At 41.8% G+C, this 14,774-nt stretch overlaps 1 protein-coding gene across 1 annotated transcript in view; it reads right to left on the bottom strand.

Moving 5' to 3' along the window:
* The window catches only part of RFX7 (regulatory factor X7), a 29,856-nt gene extending 18,511 nt beyond the window's left edge, over positions 1–11,345 (bottom strand). Inside the window, exons 1-3 of the mRNA XM_009643846.2 lie at positions 11,295–11,345; positions 2,644–2,726; positions 1,681–1,803 (exon numbers count right to left, since the gene is read on the bottom strand). Of these exons, the coding sequence (XP_009642141.1) occupies positions 1,681–1,790 (110 nt within the window). The 5' untranslated portion in view covers positions 1,791–1,803; positions 2,644–2,726; positions 11,295–11,345. The remainder of the gene's footprint in view (positions 1–1,680; positions 1,804–2,643; positions 2,727–11,294) is intronic.
* Positions 11,346–14,774: the final 3,429 nt, after the last annotated feature.

The raw sequence follows: 14,774 nt of genomic DNA, 5'->3' as shown, positions 1-14,774 counted from the left end.
GAAGCCTTGTAACTTTGATTTATATTTGCAGAGTGCACAAGCTTGCTCACGTGGATGAGCTCTTGCAACATCTATCTTTGAACACAGAGGAGAGAAATGGGAACTTGTTAATATGGCAGAAGTCAGTTTTGAGAGGTCTTAACACCCTTAGTTAAAGAAAAATGACTTAACAAAACTAACTCTCTTATCTATTTATATGCCTGTTCCCCACCTCCCACTCCAAGACTACTCTTGCTTTGGTGTGCAAGAATAACTCATGAAAATATTCAAAGAAACTGAATGTTTTAAAAACAGAACAGCTTTCAAAGGAGAACAGATTCCAAACATTTGATATTTTCCTGAATATTTGCTTACAACCCTTATTTCGTTAGGAAAAAAATACAATACACAAATACTTGATGCAGCTACATACAAAAGCCATCCAAATTTCACACTCCACAATCTGTAGATGATGATTTTTCCGGGCATCTGCAGCTTGGCACAGCATGGAAGCCAAGCAGATTTGTTGCTGAAGCAGGCCATAAATTATTTAATGAGAAATATATTTAAGAATAACGCTTCCATCTCTCTCCCGCACAGCAGCTGCCGCTGTTGCCGTGTCTGCGCGAGCGGCTGCTGCTCGGGGATTGGCCACCCCGGCACGTCTGTGCCATTGGCTATATTTCCAGGCTGCGTCACTGCTCCAGTCAATAGCGAGATTTCAGAAATAGGTGTGTGCATGTTTATCAACCCCAGGCAAGCGAATGCCATCATGTTTCAGCTCAGTCGGAATAAAAAACTTGACCAGAGAGAGTTAATTAAAAGGAGGTATTTGCAGAAGGCAACCTTGCAATAACAATTACTAAGGGCTGAATCCTGTAGGCACTTAGGAGGTGAAGGGACTCAGCTCACTGCAAATTACTGTAATCATTCAGATTATGGAAATATTCATACTAGATCATAAATCTGTTATTCATCTTTAGGCAACTGGGCTGAGGATGATTTCCCCCCCCCGCCCCGTGGGGAATGTTCTGTAAATTAATTCAAATCCAACTTCCGTCAGACAGCTCCCTCTCCCTTGCTTCTAATCGCTTTCTCGTTACATGGTAGCTTTGAGACTTGACAACACAGACTCACAGTGGCCTTGGTTACTGGTTTCATACATATTCAGATATATTGTGCCTCTGTAGAAATCAGGTTTGCTGCGGGAAGGTCCAATATTTATGCATTATTCCAGAAAGAAAGGTGTGATGGGCTAGATCTCACATGCAAAATAGCTGCATTTACAGGAGGAACAATTCAACCCCTCATCCTTGTTAAGGCAGTCATATACGTATGCATATACAAGCAGACCAAAACGTACTATAAGATAGTAACTGGTGCTTTTTACCTGTGCTGCTCTGTCCACAAAACTAAAACAATATTCATACAGATATTTACTTGTTAAGAAATACTCATGCCTTTCCTGCAGCATATGTAATGTACAATTTAAACATCACAGTCTTATCTACAGTGGCAGAAATAATGAATACAGTCTGCCTTACTGTAGCTAGTACATTCTCAGGTACATTCATACAGAAGGCCTTGTTCTGCTATATGCTCTTGTACAGGGACATCGGTGGAGTACCTGTAGAGACAGTGTCACAGAACTACCTACACTCGCTAAAGCCATATGTATGGATCCAGTTTGGGAGCACTTACTTGTATTCATCATAAACCTCCTGCTTGGGAAGGGATGTCTCGGGGTGCTCTTCCAAGGTGTTCCGTATCCACGAGAAGGCGTGCATCTGCTGGGCACGACTGGACGACATGGAGATCTGATCGCTAGTGAAAGAAGAAGCAGTGCTGATGAAGACTTCACTCCATAGCTCCTCCTTGGTTACAAAACTTAATAATTGTCTGCCTACACAGGTGGAGAGACACCACAGACAACGAGGGCCAGCACCTCACACGTTTCACTGTTCCTTGAGGTGCGGGCAGCAGTTATCTCCTGCTTTCATCTACAATTTAACAAGGAGACTCCACACTCCAGTTCTTGACTGATACACAGCCGCAAGTAGACAGTGATGGGTGAGAGTTCACCTGCTGTCCCTCTTAAATTTATTGTTCCTTACTGACCACCTCTAAGCTTTTGCCCACTCAGTTTGCCATCTGCCCTTTGGAAACGCCCAACTTTCCCAGCAGATGCTCAGAGCGCTTCCTGTAGGCACTTTTCTGCCTATAACCATCCTACTGGGAACAAATACTAATTTTGTGATGTTGTGATCTGCAGGATGGTTTTCTAGACCTTCCTTTACTCAGACAAATGTTACCAGAAGTACCAATAGTTCCTTCTTTCCCCAACCATCACATTTGTGTTGCTATATTATCACTTCCTACATTAACAGTGAAGGAACAATCACACTTAGGTTGCAAAACACTTTCTATGATGACTCTTACAATTTAGGAGGTTTATATTTACAAGCTATTCATGCACTAAAGATTCAGAAACTAAAAAAAAAAAAAAAAAACACAACACTTCAGGAAGAGTCCTTAATGTATAATAGAAGCTGCTTCTGCTACCAAACACGTCATGTGAACGGTTCCTCAGCAGATTAAGTGCCACAGAACGTAAAGTAACTTTTCAGTACTAGCTGCTCACGTTTACATGCTCAACAGACATACCTTTTGTCTCCATTGCTGGGACCCGAAGGCAGCTGAAGGTAGAGGTAGAGTTTCTCTAGGTCTGTAAACTTCTCAACTTCTTGCTAGATAACAAAGGTGGTTTGTTTTTAAAAAAAAAAAAAAAAAAAAAAAAAAAATGGTGGGAGGAGGCAGGGGGAGAAAAAGCAAACAATAAGAGTTGAGCCTGACAGCTAAAACCTGTCATCCAACAGTGTATTCCTAAATAATGTAATTTTAAACAAGACAATATTCACTTATGTGAAAGAACATGACTCTGAGTACTCTGGGACCAGAAACATGATTTTCTATTTTATTTGCACACCACCACACACTAGAATGTTCTGGTCACCATTACAAAATTCACACTCAACAAAAAGCAGAATATGGAAAAATGTCAATAACAGATCACTTCTGTAACCAGACACATAACATGAAAACTTTATCTTCTCAGAGTACACATGAAGCACCTCTGAGAACACAGCATCAAAAAACAGCTATGCTGTCACAGAGCAGGATATCAGACCTGATCCTGTGATCCACTATATATTAATAGTTAAGTGTCACAGGCTTCAATGAAGAAATTTTAAGATATGTATGTATTCTTTTGTATCCTTTGGAAATCAGAGTTATTGAACAGGTCCTGAAGACAAGCCATTCAGTTAACATGAATCTCTGTGATGCTGGACCCCTCCACCAGAGGATAACAGCTGAGCATCCAACACAAGGGGAAGTTTTACCTGGCATATGCAAACAGTAATTGGTACACACAAACAAGCTTTTGGTCATTTGAAACCAACTACACAGACTTAGAAATACTAGGAAAATCAGATGTGGTCATGTGGCTCAGGCCTGCTCAGCAGCAGTGGGAGTAAAGCCATGCAGCAAGGAGTGAATGGGTTCTTCAGGGTGGTGCACCATCAGTACAGAGTCGCCAGTGATCCCTTTTTAAGTCAGAATACAGCTTTTGGATTACAGTCAATTCTCTTTTCCTTCACTGGTGTCTTACTGCCAATGTAACCTTTTCCAAAATGAAGAGAAAAGAATCATGGAATCGTAGAATGTTTTGGGTTGGAAGGGACCCCTAGAGTCATCTAGTCCAACCCCCCTGCAGGAGCAGGGACACCGCCAACTAGATCAGGTTGTTCAGAGCCCCATCCAACCTGGTCCTGAAGGGATGGGGCCTCCACTACCTCTCTGGGCAACCCATTCCAGTGTTTCACTACCCTCATTGTAAAGAATTTCTTCCTTAGATCCAGTCTAAACCTACCCTGCTTCAGTTTAAAACCATTACCCCTTGTCCTGTCACAGCTGGCCCTACTAAAAAGATTTTCCCCATCTTTCCTATAGGTCCCCTTTAAGCACTGAAAGGCTGCAATCAGGTCTCCCCACAGCCTTCTCTTCTCCAGGCTGAACAAGCCCAACTCTCTCAGCCTGTCCTCATAGGAGAGGTGCTCCAGCCCTCGGATCATTTTTTTAGCCCTCCTCTGGACCCGCTCCAATAGTTCCATGTCCTTCTTGTGCTGAGGGCTCGAGCTGGATGCAGTACTCCAGGTGAGGTCTCACCAGAGCAGATTAAAAATCACCTCCCTCGACCGGCTGGCCACGCTTCTCTTGATGCAGAGGGAGGGACCAACAGGTAGTGAGACCTGGCTGTTTACTTCAGCAATGAGCAGAACAGAGAGCGGGGAAACTAAAAACCTAAGCTTCACTTCAAAGTGGGGCTCCCTACCGACCTCATTCATGTCCAGATCCACCTTGCTTCGGCCGACACAAAATTAACAGCACTACTAGAGGGAGGTGAGCTCCCACTTCCCCTGTGCTGGCTCTGCGCCCATCGCACAGGTCCCCTCCCTGACCCCAGGCTCCAGGCAAGGACCAGCATAACGGGCCATCCGGGGAAGGGCACTGGGAGAGCACAGGGGCTCACTAATCCCCACCATCCAAACCCACCGCAAAACTGCTCCACAGAACTGGGCCACCAGCGATGCGACAGATGCTCTCAGAGCCAAGAGAAACACTTCCAGCAGCAGCCAGGTAACAGACACTGGATTTGTTGCTTTTATAAGCTGCAGCAAACCACAACATTTGGGGGTTTTTTTCTTCCTCTGACAAACTCCTGAAATTTGCTGACAATGATTTCTGTGTGGCTCTACAGCAGCTTACACAGCAGTGGTGCTCAGACCACCTAATATCCAGAGAGGTATTTCTTAATGGGTGCATTTTGTCAAATTCTTTGTTCCTCCTTTCCTGCATAAATCACAGCATTTGGACTGGTGGGTTTTCCTTTAACAAACACATTATTGAAAAGATCAACATTCTTCAAAGAAAGAATTTACAGAAAAAAAATTATTTATGAAAAGACAGAAATTTACAAATGCAAGAAAATTTGCGCTTATTAGAGCTCTTCGAGGAACTTAGCTGCTTTTTGTTTTAAACAGCAAACGCCAAAGCAGCACACCAGAGGACACAGTTCAGGTGAGATTACCTTGCACAGTGAGCACTAATTCGTGTGGCAAAAGCATCCCAGGCAAAACAAAACAAAAAACTTCCTGATGACTCTGACACTGAGGTGGAAGACAACCTCCCACTTCCAAATCCAGTGTGCCAGAGTGCAACATAAAGCGCAAGGTTTTAGAAGAAACATTAAGCCTTCCATCAAAAAATACTCTGTGCCCACTGCAGATGAAGCAACTTCTGCTATGCCCTGGCAGAAGGAGGGGGCTGTGTGGAAGGGCCCTGCTTGAGCCATGGAGGCTCAGCTACACAGGCCCTGTCCATCAAACCCTCTAATTAATAACCAAAAAACCCCAATAATACAAGTGTAGAGAAAAAATTTGACTGGGTTTATGTTAGCAGAGCCTTCTCCAAAGGATGGAAGCAAGCCAGTGACTCTCATCAGCAAAACTGCATCCCTAGAGCTGAGGCAGCTGAGGATTATGGCTTTCTCGCATCCTCAGCAGAAGCAGCTGGACAGTGATGCTGTCTTACTGTTTTCACTCAAAACCCACTCATCTTCACGCCTGGCCCCAGGCAGCACTTTCTGCACAACTCTTCCAGCTATGGTTGTGGGGAAGCCCCGGGGGGGCAGGACCTCCTCCAAACAGGAGAGTTAAATGTGTGGTCAGGAGTCACAGGCAGTTCATGGACGTAATCCTACCTGGGTGATAATTAGATAAACCTAAGCTTATTAGATGAGACTGAATCTATTTAGAGAAAATCATCTTAAAACTGAAGAAGTGGTAGCAAAGGGATGCTTTGTTTTATTTAGCTTAAGAATCTGTCAAACATTATGTTTTGTTTAGGCTGTTTTCTCTAAACATTTCTAAAACTCTAAAAACTTGGTTTCTCCAACCTCATCTGACATCCAGTGCTAAAGGTCTAGTGAGTTCAGTGATAACTCTGTTACTGCAACTGTTCAAAGTATCAAAACTTTCAAATTTCTTAATGCAATCAGAAAAGAATTTGGGAAAGTGGAGGAACATTTCAGCTGGCCTACTGATGACTACTGAACAAGAAGAAAAAGATTAATTCGTCCCGAGTTTTAATTTGTGCTAACTTGGATGCATATGGAAATGAATAAAAAGAAACAAGTACACAACATATAGTATACATTTTCTCCACACATATCCTGCCCCAATAGGTCAATAGTGTGGAAAAGAGGCACAGCATCAAAAGGAAGACTGCGATGCTGGCATCATCTTGGACAAATTCCCCTTTGCGTAGCCTGTTAAAGCTTATGCTACAGTAGTTTTAAAACCCATACAGAATGTAAAGTGTCTGAGGAATCCTTTTCCGCTACTTAAAAGGATCTAAGTAAAAATTTTGCTTGATGTTTCCTGACCTTGATTGACTGGTTCTGTCAAATCAGATGAAGACTGTCTAATTCTTCAAAGGCTATTTATAAACCGTCTTTTCTGAAGCTGCATTAGAAAAATGCATAAGCATGCTAAACTGCTTGCAGGACTGAGGTGTAAAGCCATCACAAAGCACCACCTCTGTTACTCTTGGTTTTCACACGTTATATTTATCTCCTGTAATTGGAACCACATTAAATAAAGGAAGATTCAGTGAAGATAGGAATCAAGCAGTGTTTATACGTATTTTCACAACTTGGATTCAATTTAGCCAAAAAATATAACAAGTACTCAAAATATCCGAGTGATCTTATGTTCTGAGACAGAAAAACTGAGGACAAAGAATTAGGAAGCTCAAGTCACATATAAAGGAGCAGAAAACTGATACTTTTGTTTTGACAGTTACCAAATATAGATAGTTCACTAAAGAAATTCACAAAATCTATAGCAAACAAATTAAACCAGAGAACCATTTATATTTGTGTTATCAGTGGCCACATAGATCTGCTCCAAATGAATCTGTCCTGCTGCCCAAGACAGACACAAAACAAGGATCTCTTAGGAACAGAAACAACTGTCTTTTTCATTCTAACAGGCATTTTGATTGAGCAAATAAACACCTGTGAAATAAACCAGGATGGCCAAAATGTTGTGGGTTTGGGTTTTTTTTTAAATGAAAATAGCAGGTTTTGACATCTGGTTCCATTCTGAGAGATGCTAACTAGAGCACTGAAACTTTTCGCAGCACAAAGAAACAAATATCAGTTCAACACAGAACGTGGTTAAGGACTTAATCTGTGTTATAGGAAACACGAGTTTATATGTTCCTGGTTGAACCAAAGAACCTAGAGATTTGAACGTGAGTCTCCAGAATCACAGAGTATCATTTAAGGTTTCCTGACCTTGGTGGATTGCTTCTCTCTATCTGGTTTTCTCTGACTGCTGATCTACTGTCAGGTCAGAAATGTTAGTGAAGTTTCACCCTAAAGCTGTCAAAGGGGATTACCATGGGAAAACTCCAGGGAACGCTTTTTCTGGACTATTTTAAACAAGAAAATACTTAGTCAGGCCAAACTTTAAGGAACAATTAGCAGAGTTACAACTTCTCTAATGAATGGCATTCAAATTTGAACTATTTCATATTTCCACAATGAGGCAGAATTACAGGTTATTTCTGTCCTCGAGTTCTGGTGAACAGGAGCTGAAGGCTAGGGGCCCTGCTGCAAGCTTTTCGCAGGACTACTATTTTAGAGAGCATGGACTGATCTTAGCATTTCTTTCCACATTTTGAGTATTTATAGATAACTATATTCTAAACGAAGTAAAAAAGGCTATGCCAATGGCAGCATAACTTGCACCTACTGGCAGACTGGTTCTAAAACTTGCCATACTTCAGCAGAACAAACATCTATTATTTAACAACCAGGCTAAGAATAGCAAAGCAGTCAAGCAATCATCTCCCCACTTTGTGAACAGAGGAACAAGAAGCAAAGGTTAAATAATTTGCTCAAGGTCAGATGGTTGGCTGGAAATATGATCAAGACAGAAAATAGCTAATACTTGAAACAGAACCTAATATTCTAAAAAGCTGCTAATAAATACATTTGATATGCTCTATCAGAACAGAACACATTTCAGGTGCTAAATATTCCAAACAAGCCCTAAAAACAATGGCAACTTTATACTGACTGTGTCCAAGCACAGGCTGCCAAAGCTTCACAGAGCTGCTGCCTGTCTCCTGTAGGGCCAAAGAGACAAGTGACAAGCTACCACCTTCTCTGCAGCAGGACCGAGACACATTGCTTCAACAGATCTTACACACTGCTGCTGCCCACACTTTAACTGCTCCAGCCATCAGCAGCTTTGGTTTTTGTGGTCATCGATCCAGCACCGATCTCTTTTCAGAGGACTAAGGAAAGAAACCTTAACCTTCTTGCTGAGTGATTATATAGTGCATACCATTTTAAGAATAAGGTTCAAGAGTTCACTTAGTATGTGGCAAAAATATAACAAGAAAAGTCATAAGAGAATCCACTGCTAGACATGTTTACTACAGTTAAAAAGATGTTATAATGAATTTTTAATGGCTGTTTACACCACAGTTCTTGCTAATTATCTTTTTTGGATTGCACAGCATACAATGATTTTCTTATGATCTTCCAGAAACTGACAGTATGTCAGAATGTAAGCGGTGCAGTATAACAAGTAAAAGGCCTATAACTTTGGTCTCTTGTATGCGTAATTGCAGTCCTAGTGCCCTTATACTAGCTGTTTTCCATAGTCCTCTGCTGCTAGCTACCTCCACAACAAAGACTATTGCCATCACCTCTGTTTCTTCTTTCTATTCCACTCTTTCTTGCTATCCTGTGTTCAACTAGGCAGCATATGTGCTAAAGAGCATTTGTGTGCGGCTCTGTGCACTATGGCTATGACTGGTGCTACCAAACACAAACAGCAATAAACATGTCTCATTTTTCTCTACTGGTGTTTTTTCTTTTAAGATTGCTAAACACTGATCAAGTTCAAATGCTTTAAGGTATCGTCAGCACCTCCCAATATAACCAAAAGCTAGTCCCAAATCTCCTCCTTACAGTAAGAAGGGAGACGGGACAGACATTGTCCCTTTATGCTTCACGAGACTGATTCAAAGGGCCTGAAAAGGTTTCTCTCTGAAACAAACATGTAAGAACGTGCACTTAAAAGAAATGTTCTGACCTGCCCATAAGCTTGGAGTCCGACTCTGCAGGCAGCTGGTACCCCAAACACAGGACTGCTCTGACAAACCCATGCACATTCCACTGAAGAGGTAACCTGCTCATCTACCTTCTGCAGGACAAAACTGGACAGGCCTGCAAGGAAGCTCCCAACAAGTTATTTAGAGCTATATCGTCACAGCCTTTTAGTTTACATACTTTTAGATACTGTCTTGCAGCAAACAGCTTTCCAAAAGCATGTAAAAACACAGACACCATTTTGCCAGAAAGCTTAATATTTATTTCCTGAAACTATTCTGATCTCTGATTTTTCTTTTTTAAACTACCTGAACAGCCTTAGATCTACCTTTGCTAATCTAGAGTGGCCTTTCCACTGCTGACAGGACTCCTCTGAACTCATCAGCAGGACAAACAAGGAGGCATCTGGAACAGAAAATTAGACCATCAGGATGCTGCTACTCTGTTCCAAGTTAAGCTGTGTCAAAGAACACTATTCAGAAAAATAGCTTGTCCATCCAATGGAGGAGACCTACACAAATGAATGGGCTCATACAAACTGATAATCCCTACCTCAGTACCCCAGGTCTGCAAATCTGCAGAATTTAATGCAAGCATAGTCCTAGTGTAATTCCATTTTCTTATAACAGGTTTCCAAGAAACACTCCCTCTCCAATGCTACTTAGGAACATGTACCCCACTTCCCATTTTTCACCACAGAAAAACCTGGTGTTAAAGAGTTTTACAAGTGCAATTTGCCTTTTTGCCACTGAAAACTCACATACAAAAAAAATTAAGATCTTTAGACACCTGCTTTGTGTCCACAAATGTCAATGAGGAATGAAGTGGACAAAAATGACATTTTGCATTGCTATTTTAGTTGGATGCATCCAAGAATTCTTAAGCATAGGCAAAATTGGGTCCACAGTTTGTCTGCAGCACAATACAGCTTACTTTAAACCTCTTACCACCACAATTTAAGACAACATTTTAAGGAAAGAGAGTTCAGTGCCATCTGAATTAGCCTTTGATAATGTGACTTTAAGGAGTATTCTTATTTAGCTCAGCCACACAGCTGAAAAGATTCTATTTGATAGCATCCAGATGGTTGTCTATGTCATCTTTTTATCTTACCCGCTGGTACTTCTGGATGAAATGCCAAAGGTAGAAAGTCAGAATAAGCAGTCCCTTCCAGTCTTAAGATTTACAATCTCAGACTCTGATTTAAAGAAACTCACAACCTGCTCACTATTAAAAACAAACAAATAAAACCTTTTTCTGAGTTAGTGCTAGGTATTTGCTTCCCAGAAATAATCTCTTATCGCTGTCTAGATCCTGTTACTTTAATGCACAAAGGAAGATGATAATTATGAATTTCAAGGGCTTTTGTTCTTCAAAAAAATGGTATTATCTCTCTGTCCTAAGTAGTACACTGGACCTAACAACAGGACCTGTAGTGTTGGACATTTCTGGCAAGGTACCTGAGACGGTGTGCAACTTTTGAAGTTAGGAAGATTTAAACAAACCAACTAAAAATCTGGTAATTATGACACCTGCAAGATTTTCACAGACCAGGATATTAGTCTGCTGTGTTTTGTGCAAACATGCAGTTCAATCTAGCTCCTTCCTTAAAATGTAGTACAGGCCATGAGTTAACTGTTTTAAGAAAACAACAGCACAAGCAATAATCAGTGTCATTAAAGGCCTAAAGACCAATGGAACTTGAAGGCACAATTAGTTTCTTGCATACTCTGGTCTGTGCAATACATAATCTTGCCTTTAATAAAATCATGCTTACAAAAGCAGTAAGTCACTTTTCCATGCTGCATCTATACTGACAGTTCTACAAGTGGCAATCACAGCCACTTGCTGCTGGCAACAAGAGGTCAATACTTCCATGAAAAGCAAACACCAAACCCACATCATGTATTTTTTTGGCAATGGGAACTAATTTTGATCACATTAAGCAGTAGTACCTTAAAGCGCTGCTAAGGAAAGGCTTCATAATAGCTGTCAGTCTCCAGAGTCATCTATTTTGGTCTTGCAGTTTATTAAATATTAAAAAGCATTCTGGAGTTGTACTTACCAAAATGCAGTCCACTTTAGATTGTACAGTTTTGCTAGATATGAGGGAAAAGAGAAAATAGAAACCTTGAATTAATCTAAACAGCAATGACAAAAATATTACATATTACAATTTCTATCACTGTACTACAGGCTTATTCTCCTGCTACGAAATAATCCTGCTAGTCTATGGAAGAATACTCACCCAGCTATTTTTTTGTGAAGTCACCCCAAACTGTTTGTTATAATTCGTGCCGTTTTGCTCTTTTTTATAAGAACTGTATATTTTTCTAATGAAATATCATTGCAACTGGGAGCTGTTATCCCAAGTTGCAAAGCAGCCAGGATGGATGTCACTACTTTTCATTGTAAGCTCCTCCACAATTCAGATGCATTTTACTTGTTCATCTGTAAACACAATTAGCACCCCCCTCTCCCCACGCTTCAGTAAATCCCACCACTTCAAGGCATTTATTTCTAGCTTTCCAAAGAGCTGCTACAAAGCAGACAATTGGTATCCCACTGGCAACTTAGGAGTTTTCCACGTTAAGTCTCACTACCTCCCAGTTGGCTTATTAAGAAGACATTGGGTGAGGACTGAATTAAAGTATGCCATAAATGACCTCAGTACATGTGCCAAGGAGTGCAAACAGTATGGAACTTATTATACTTCATATAAACACACCCACAAGCAGCTTTTGTGTTTCTTAAGGGTCCTGTATTTCATGTGCTTGGTCTGACTGCATTAGTTGAAGGCATTTTATCATTGCTCTGAAGACGAGCAGGAGCTTTAACATGCAAAAAACAATAGTCTTTACTGCTGGATGCCTACTGAACAAGCACTAAACAACCATTTTCAGAGTTCAGGGAGTGATTCTTTTCCTAGTAGAATAAAACACAATTCAATCTCCTGTTACCACAACAAAACATCTCATTTCCAGTTACTTTACTTTTGTACAGGTGCTACCACATATAAAGAAAGACCAAGTAAGGTATCTGATGGTTATACTAAAATCGTAAGTAGGAAACAAGCAAAACAAATGGCTCTAGTGTCTGGTGGTGATAGGAACCAAAGCTACTGAACCAGCATCTACTGTTGTATCAGATGCTCAAAAGCATCTTGTTGCAACACCTCATTCTGAAACTAGACAGTGTAAGAATCTGTTCTGCAGGAGCTGCTAATACTGATGTCCCTTCCCATATAAGAACTGCATATGCTATAGTGACAGAATATAATAAAAATTTTCAACAGGTAAGAATATATGACAAGTCCACTGAAGTAGATACGTCAGCAAACATCCACTTCAGCTGACTTTGTGTAGGAGAAGACAATCAGATGGGTGGACACTTGGGAACACCAAGGTGGAAGTAAAGCAGAGCTGCTGGGGATTTGTGAGAAAAGGGAATGCTAAGCATGGTAAAATGGGAGCTTTTCCTTGCCTCGGGGAAGACATTCACATCTACCATAGCAGGCAGAAGGTTGAAGAAGGCAACTCAAATGCCATCTCACTTCAAAAACTACCATCTTACTAGAAAAGTCAAAGGACACCAAGCACAGAAACCTGCTGCTGCTGTTGAGAGTTATCACTGTGTCCAAAAGCTGACCGAGGCATGCTGACCAAGTCATGCTGAAGCAGACGGCTGCCCCAGCAGCACTTCTTTCACTCTGGACTCCATCTCACCCCACCGCCTCCTGCCCCTAGCAGGGTCTCACAATCCCTGTGCTGCTACAGATCCACAGCCTCTCATATAAAGCAGCAGCGCTCATGGCAGCGGGCAGGAGGGCTGAGGCATATGTGCCCATTTTTGTACCTAAACCTCTTCTAGGGCTTCACATGATAGCTTAATGCAGAAAAGGAGCATGGAGGATAAGGGGATGCAGGGAACAGGCAGATCAAACTTAGTCCAAATACAGCCTCTACTCTACAGACTTGCAGAGAACCTCGTGCGCTAGCCTTTTCAGGAGAACATGCTTCAGCCAGCATGGTTTCCCATCCTGCTCGTTACTGCCAAACTGCACATAAGCACGCCCATTTGCATTAATATTTTCTCCTTGCAAAGAGAAAGAGGCAAGTTGCCAGAAGGCAGCTGGGCAGGAGATCCCTAGAGCTGTCCTTTTATCTCCAAATATCAGCCTGAGTCAGTAAATGTAAACTCTCAAATTTAGTTCAGGCTCTTCCAGCTGTGACCTCTGCTCCCACAGCACCGATCAACAGTGTTGAGAAGCCGCAGCAGAAGAGCAATAAGGCGGCCAGCAAATACACTTTCTCTATGTTTTCTTTTCATAAAACTGGTGGCACAAAAAGGACAGTCAAGTTCATGTCCTCCAATCTCCAAGCAGATTTTGTGACATTTTAAAAGGCAAAGGTCCTATGGCTTTTAGCAGGGATAATGTGATGACTATTTCAACAGCAATTTTTTTCATCTCCTGTTCCATGCTCCATAGTATACTGGGGGGACATAATTAAAATTTGTCAGTGGTAAACTAAGGCTTCTTTTGTCCTAACCAGAGCACAGGCTAACATGGCCTGCCTCTATAAAGCCTGCACCCAATAACATAAATGCTTATCTACCTTCCAGTGGAGTTGATCCATGTCAAAGTCAAGCAACAGCAAGCCTGAGGAACCAGCCCTTTGACTGGGAAGGTGCTGGGACAGTGACCTTATCATGGTCCTGAGCACCACACAGGTAACCTCCTTTTGGTGACGCTGCAGGATGCATCTCCATCAAATCAGGAGATAAAAGGACAAGTGACAGAGGTGCCAAAGAAACAGTCATCCCCGTTACAATGTATTTGCCACTTTTGTTTATTTCAATGCCCCTCTTCCTACACTAACAGGGCAGATGTGTTTTGGAAACTGAAATTTGGTTTACAAGTAAGTAAGTCTGCTTCTGTTTCTGTCAAATGTATCCCTCACCTAATTACTACTGCAATTACAATAACTGCAACCAGCAATCCCAAGAGCAAGGCTGAAGGAGGCCCCGCACATAGCGATTTCTAACCTTTGGAGGCTGCTACCCACACGCTTTTGCTACACATCTACGGACAGCTGCAGGAAAGCAGCAGGAGCAATAGGTGTTCTCACTAATTAAAATAACCTTTTGAATCCACTAAGGAACCTGAGCCTACTGGAAAACTAAACCTAGAGACCATACCGCAAGCCAACGGCCAGCATTGCTCCTCCTGGAGAGCTGCTCCTGGGGGCTCACTGTGACTTGCCCCCACCTAGAAACACAACTGACATTGCTCCCTTCTGTAGCTCTTCATGCTGACAGTCTTCCTAAAGCTAAACCAGTTCACTTACTTAATCTACCACTTAATTCAGGCTACTTCAAGCGGTTTCATCCAGGACAAGAAGGTGCTTTTTCTGATTCTGGGGGTAGCTGTCTCTTACAAGAGATAACACTGTCCCATCATAAGAACCCAGGAGTATAAAATTATATATCGAAACTTTGTCCTCCCCCCCCCCCCCCCCCCACACCACCACCTATAAAAACACAA

The sequence above is a fragment of the Egretta garzetta genome, unplaced genomic scaffold, assembly GCF_000687185.1.
Source record: "Egretta garzetta isolate BGI_Z169 unplaced genomic scaffold, ASM68718v1 scaffold287, whole genome shotgun sequence".
Lineage (NCBI taxonomy): Eukaryota > Metazoa > Chordata > Aves > Pelecaniformes > Ardeidae > Egretta > Egretta garzetta.
This window is presented reverse-complemented; position numbering and strand designations above follow the sequence as displayed.